The sequence below is a fragment of the Nicotiana attenuata genome, unplaced genomic scaffold, assembly GCF_001879085.1.
Source record: "Nicotiana attenuata strain UT unplaced genomic scaffold, NIATTr2, whole genome shotgun sequence".
In the NCBI taxonomy this organism is placed as follows: Eukaryota; Viridiplantae; Streptophyta; class Magnoliopsida; order Solanales; family Solanaceae; genus Nicotiana; species Nicotiana attenuata.
Window position 1 is genome coordinate 9,835 of NW_017674059.1, and position 6,847 is coordinate 16,681.

Sequence of the window (6,847 nt, forward strand, 5' to 3'; positions counted from 1 at the left end):
CCGGAGTATAGACGAGAGTCATAACCGAGGGTTTAGAGGTAGGATTAGAGATAACGATACCTCGGATGCAATCTAAGTGAACCGTATTGTGAATCTAGCTAGCGTAGCTTGAGAAAGTGCGTCTAGTAAATTATCATAATTGCTTGAGAAAGATTATGATAGCTGGAGCGTTCGTGATTGATAGAGACAACTAAGTCTCAGTTATAAAACATATTCAACCAAGGAAATCAACAACGGGGGAAACCATTACCTTAGACCTTATTCCAATTATATACAAGCAAGCTTAGTTAACTTTGAGCTTTATTTATTTTTAGTTTAGTTGTTAAATATATCATCAACTGTGAATCACCAAGTTTGGGGAAATTGATTGTGTTAATTTAGTAAGTCTGACAAGAGTACTTGATACGTTAATTCTCTGTGGTTCGACTCTGGGCAGAATTACTCAGACTATATTTACTACGTCCGTGTGTGTCTTTTTATAAGGCATAGTTTGGCGTTATCAAATTTGGCGTTGTTGCCGGGGATTCAAAGGTGTTATCAATTACAATTTAAAGAAATACAAAAATTCTAAGTGTAGTCAGTTTTCTCCATACCCAATCTTTCATTGAAATTCTAACGTTTGAACTCTTGTGGAAATCAGGTGTATGCCTAGAAGTTCTTCTAGGACTGGAGAACTGCTAGAAGGATTCACAGACCTCCAGAAAACATTCAGGGCATTGAACCATGCCAACAAGAGACTTCAACAATCCCAACAATCACACCAGCTCGAATTAAACATGGGTGACGTAGACAACGTCAACGGAAACGTTGGGGACCCACCAGCAAACCCCAACGCAAGAGTAGTGGCACCTCTTGTGCCCGAGGCTGCACTTTATGACTGGGCACAGCCCACAGCTGATAACCTGGCCAATGCCATAGCTGTGCCCGCAATCCAAGCGGAGACTTTCTAGATAACCAACAATATGCTGCATCTGCTACAGAATAAAGGATTGTTCTCCGGGTCACACATTGAAGACCCGCAGCAACACTTGAAAAAATTTCTGTCAATTTGTATGACCCAAAGGCAGCCAAATATGACCCCGGAAGCTATCAAGCTGTTACTGTTTCCATTCTTTGTGACCGGGGAAGCTCAGACTTTGTTAAATTCGCTCCCTATCAATTCCATTGCCACCTGGGAGGAATTAGTCAAGCAGTTCCTGAACAAGTTCTATCCGCCAAACAAGACTGCAAGACAGATTGATGAAATATTGTAGTTTAAGCAGCAGCCGACTGAATCCTCGCAAGAAACTTGGGAAAGATTTAAAGGGATGCTAGTGAAGTGTCCTCACCATGGCATTCTAGATCAGATGCTTGGCCAGAGATTCTACATGGGGCTAGCTGACTATTTAAAAGCAAATGTGGATGCTTCAGCTAGAGGTGCATTATTGAGTAAGACAATCACCAAGTGCAAAATCCTTCTTGACAAGATGTCACAAAATTTGGGGTGGATGACTAGAGCTACAACACTGGCACCCATAGTGCATTCAGTTCCTCTTGACCCGAACAATTCACATGCAGAGAATATGGCCACACTCATGACCCAGATGAGCATATTGACGAAGAAGATTGATGAGATGGGCACAAAACAGGTGCTCATTGTTGATACAACAAATGGGGGACTGTGTACACCTTGTATTAATCAGTCCTATGTGTTCTCATGGAGCGGAGAAGGCGAAAATCAAGGGCCACGGGAAGATATGAATTATGTCAACAACTATGGAGGTTAGAGACAAGGAGCACATCAATGGAGACCGCAGCAAAATCAGCAGTACATGCCTAATATGCAACAGCCTGGGCGTATGCACCCTCAAAACCAATTAGTGCCAGTACCATATCAGAAACCACAGGGCTATCCACAGCAAAATCAGCAACAATTAGCTTATCAACCGCCTGCTCAGCAGCAAGATAACAATATGGTGGAAATCAGGGGTATGCTTCAGCAACTCGTTGGGATAAATAATAAAGTGCAGGAAAAATTGGCAGTGCATGATTCAGCAATAAAGAACATAGAAACGCAGCTGGGACAGCTGTCCATGGCTTTGAACAACCGTCCTCAGGGAACCTTGCCTGCAGACACTAACATAAACCCCAAGGAGCAAAACCCAAATCAGCTGATGGCAGTAAGTCTCCGGAATGGGAGAGATTTAGATAGAGAACATGAGAATCTACAAGCCAGAAAGGAGAGTACGACAGTTGCTCCAGTTCCGTTAGAGGTGGAGGATCCAACAGAGCTTAGTGAAGTGGTGATCGAGCAGAGTCAGGAGAAAGAAAAGATGAATGAGCAAGCTGCAGAACAGGTGGCACCTCTTGTGCCAGAAAATTCCAACATAGAGAAGCCAGTAAGTAATGCACAAAGGGTGATACCTGCACCCTTCCCTCAGAGACTGGTTAAACAAAAGAAAGAAGTTCAATACAAGAAATTTATGGAGATACTACGTCAGATTCAGTTGATTATTCCTTTGATGGATGCTTTGAGGGAGATGCCTAGTTATGCAAAGATGATGAAAGATTTAATGTCGCGAAAGTTTGATTTTCAGGATCTATCCACTATGACTCTCACACAGACCTGGAGCGCAGTAGTGACAAGATCGATGGCTCAAAAGATGTCTGATCTAGGTAGTTTCACTATTCCGTGCACAATTGGGAGCTACACCTTTGCAAAGGCCTTATGTGATCTGGGGGCCAGCATAAATCTAATGCCGCTGGTTGTGTACACTAAATTGGGCATCGGCAGAGCTAGGCCGACTTCTATGCTGCTACAGCTGGCTGATCGCACGGTGAAAAGGCCAACTGGTACTCTTGATGATGTGTTGGTGCAAGTAGGGAAGTTCGTGTTCCCAGCAAACTATGTTATCCTGGACTGCCAGGTAGATGAGGAGATACCTCTCATTCTGGGTAGACCGTTTTTGGCGACTGGTAGAGCACTGATCGATTGTGAGACTGGGGAACTAAAATGAGACTGAACTGTGAGGAAGTCATATTCAATGTTCAGCAATCTATGAGAAGACCCAGTGAATATGCTAATTGGTCTTTAGTGGATGCAGTAGATGTGATTCTGCAAGAGGACGACGCGACCCTGACTGTGAATGACCCATTGGATGTATGTCTGAAAAATCTAGAAGAGATGGATGGTGAAGGGTTAGCTGAATGGGTCATGGCACTTGAAGGCCGAGGATTCTGGACAAGGGAACCTCAATTTGAGTCCCTTGAATTAGAAAAAAGGGCTACACCTCCAGCAAAGCCATCAATAGAAGAACCACCCAAACTGGAGCTAAAGCCACTCCCAAATCACCTCAGGTATGTGTTCTTGGGACCTGATTCGACCTTGCCTGTTATAATATCATCCGGTTTGCTAGATGTGCAGGTAGAACGGCTCTTACAGGTACTGCAAGAAAACAAGACTGCCATTGGCTGGACCATGGCAGACATAAAGGGTATCAGCCCAGCCTTCTGTATGCATAAGATTCTCTTGGAAGAAGGGCACAAACCTTCAAGAGAACATCAACGAAGGCTGAACCCAAACATGAAAGAGGTAGTAAAGAAGGAGGTAATCAAATGGTTAGATGCGGGAATCATCTTCCCCATCTCTGATAGTAATTGGGTCAGCCCTGTCCAATGTGTGCCTAAAAAGGGGGGAATGACTGTTGTGCAAAATGAAAACAATGAGTTGATCTCAACTCGTACAGTCACAGGGTGGCGGATTTGCGTGGATTACCGGAAATTGAACGCCGCCACCCGGAGATCACATTTTTGTTTCTTAGATGGATACTCGGGGTACAATCAGATATCAATAGCCCCCGAGGATAGAGAGAAAACATCCTTCACCTATCCGTATGGCATCTTTGCCTTTCGGAGAATGCCTTTTGGGCTTTGCAATGCACCAGCGACTTTTCAACGGTGGCCATCTTCACAGATATGGTGGAGGATATTATGGAAGTCTTTATGGATGATTTCTCCGTGGTGGGAGATTCATTCGAAGACTGTCTTCACAACTTAAGCAGAGTGCTCAAAAGATGTATGGAGACAAACTTAGTGCTAAACTGGGAGAAGTGCCATTTTATGGTACAAGAAGGGATAGTCCTGGGACATCGAGTGTCCATAAAAGAAATTGAGGTCGACCATGCTAAGGTTGACGTGATTGAAAAGCTACCACCGCCCACTTCAGTCAAGGCGGTGAGAAGCTTTCTTGGGCACGCCGGGTTCTACCGGCGTTTCATAAAAGATTTTTCCAAAATTGCTAACCCACAATGCAAACTCCTTGAAAAGGATCAGCCCTTTGTGTTTTCTAATGATTGCAGGTTGGCATTTTAGGAACTAAAGAAGAGGTTGGTAACTGCACCCATCATTGTTGCACCCAACTGGGAGCAACCTTTTGAGCTCATGTGTGACGCAGGCGACTATGCCATAGGAGCAGTCTTGGGGCAGCGAAAAGAGAAGCTGATGCACCCGATTTACTACGCAAGTAGAACGCTAAGCTGTGCACAGCTCAACTACACTGTAATGGATACGGAGATGTTAGCGGTGGTGTTTGCTTTTGACAAGTTCCGATCATATCTGATTGGTTCCAAGGTAATTGTATACACTGACCATGCAGCTCTCAGGTACCTAATTGAGAAGAAGGAGTCTAAGCCGCGCCTGATTCGTTGGGTGCTGCTATTGCAAGAATTCGACCTCGAAATTCGTGACCGTAAGGGCACAGAAAATCAAGTCGCTGATCATCTATCACGACTTGAAGGAGCTGAAAAACCAGTCGAGGTCGAAGAAATTCTGGAAACCTTTCCAGATGAGCAGCTGCTTACAGCTACTCTGGAAGATGCGCCATGGTATGCAAAATTTTGCAAATTACCTGGCCTGCGGTATAGTTCCATATGACCTTTCATCTGTCCAAAAGAAAAAGTTCTTTCGTGATTGCCGCATGTATTATTGGGACGAGCCTCATTTGTTTAGAATATGTGTTGATAATATTATCCGGAGGTGTGTCCCCGAGATAGAACAATCTTCTATTTTGCAGGCGTGTCACACATCAGCATATCGAAGACATTTTGGAGGGGTCAGGACAGCTGCGAAAGTGCTAGAGGCCGGATTCTTTTGGCCAACTGTGTTTAGAGATGCGCACCTCTGGGTCAAGGGCTGCAATGAATGCCAGCGGACTGGGAACATTTCCCGTCGCCATGAGATGCCAATGAACCCGATTCAAGAGGTAGAGGTGTTTGATGTTTGGGGGATTGACTTTATGGGTCCGTTTGTCAGCTCATTTGGTAATAAGTACATCCTTGTTGCTGTGGACTACGTGTCTAAATGGGTAGAGGCTGCAGCGTTGCCCACTAATGATGCAAGAGTGGTGGTAGGATTTCTGAAAAAGAACATATTCACCAGGTTTGGGACACCAAGAGCGATCATCAGTGACGGGGGCACTCACTTCTGCAATAGAGCCTTCGAGAAACTACTTGCAAAATATGATGTACGCCACAAGGTGGCCACCCCTTACCATCCGCAAACCAGTGGGCAGGTTGAAGTGTCCAACAGAGAGATAAAAAGTATATTAACCAAGACGGTGAATGCCACACGAACTGATTGGGCAAAGAAGCTTGATGACGCACTCTGGGCCTATAGAACTGCGTTCAAAACACCAATAGGTATGTCACCATACAAGTTGGTATTTGGGAAGGCCTGTCATTTGCCTGTAGAGCTAGAACATCGAGCTTGGTGGGCACTAAAGCAATTGAACATGGATCCTGACGCAGCTGGACAAAATCGGCTGACAGAGTTGCATGAGCTGGAAGAATTTAGATATCAAGCCTTTGAAAGCATGAGGCTATACAAGGAAAGAATGAAGAAGATGCATGATAAACACATTGTGGACAGAGACTTCAAACCCGGTGATAAGGTATTACTGTATAATTCAAGATTGAGATTGTTTTTGAGTAAGCTAAAGTCCCGATGGTCAGGACCATTTAGAGTGGTGCAAATGCTCGCAAGTGGAGCTGTTGAGATCGAGTCAGAAGATGGGACAAACAAGTTTTCAGTAAATGAGCAAAGGTTGAAATATTACCTTGGAATAGCTGAAGAAAAAGGGGATACAATGATGATCAATTTGGAAGAACCCCAGTACGCAAATGAGGAATGATGGCGCAACTACTTGCGTCGTGCCGCGACGTTAAATCAGGCACTGCGTGGGAGGAAACCCACGAATGTGTTGTAAGTATAGTATGTAACGTCATGTTTAGAAGACCAAGAAAAAAAAGGTTGAGCGATTCTTAATTGCGCTCGTGTTGCGTCGTGCCGCGACATTAAATCAGGCGCTTCATGGGAGGCAACCCACGCTAGTATAATTTCTAACATATTGTATATATGCAGGATAGTGCGGAGGACCTTGCATCACGAGCCTGGGCATAACATGGGTAAGGTAGGCATTAAAAGAGGTAAAAATAGTGCCTAAGGGGCAAAACAATGAAAAGAACCCCGAAATTGGCATCCAGGAACAGGCCCAGACCGCGGTCACGGCGTAACCGCGGTAGGACCACGGTCAGAGATACCCTCTGATGAAGGCACATCGCGGTCACGGCGTAACCGCGGTAGGACTGCGGTCGGTCGTCCTCTCTGATGATGGTTCACCGCGGTCACGGCGTAACCGCGGTAGGTCGGTGCGCGCCCAGGTACATCTACAGAATTTTTTTTTTCTTTTCCTCCTTTAATTAACCTAACCTAATAACACCCTCCCCATAACACCCGCCTCTTCTCCCCTCTTCTCTCTACTTCTCTCCTCTTCCTTCTTTCTTCTTCTTCTTCCCAAAACCCCCATTTTTAT

The 6,847-nt window shown here is 44.9% G+C and overlaps 1 protein-coding gene across 1 annotated transcript; it reads left to right on the forward strand.

Moving 5' to 3' along the window:
• The first annotated feature begins 1,613 nt into the window (after nucleotides 1–1,613).
• Nucleotides 1,614–2,996, forward strand: LOC109217906. The gene is made up of 3 exons (XM_019382205.1): nucleotides 1,614–1,761; nucleotides 2,188–2,378; nucleotides 2,577–2,996. Exons 1-3 carry the CDS (start codon nucleotides 1,614–1,616, stop codon nucleotides 2,994–2,996), a joined length of 759 nt encoding a protein of 252 aa, XP_019237750.1.
• The last annotated feature ends 3,851 nt before the right edge of the window (nucleotides 2,997–6,847 follow it).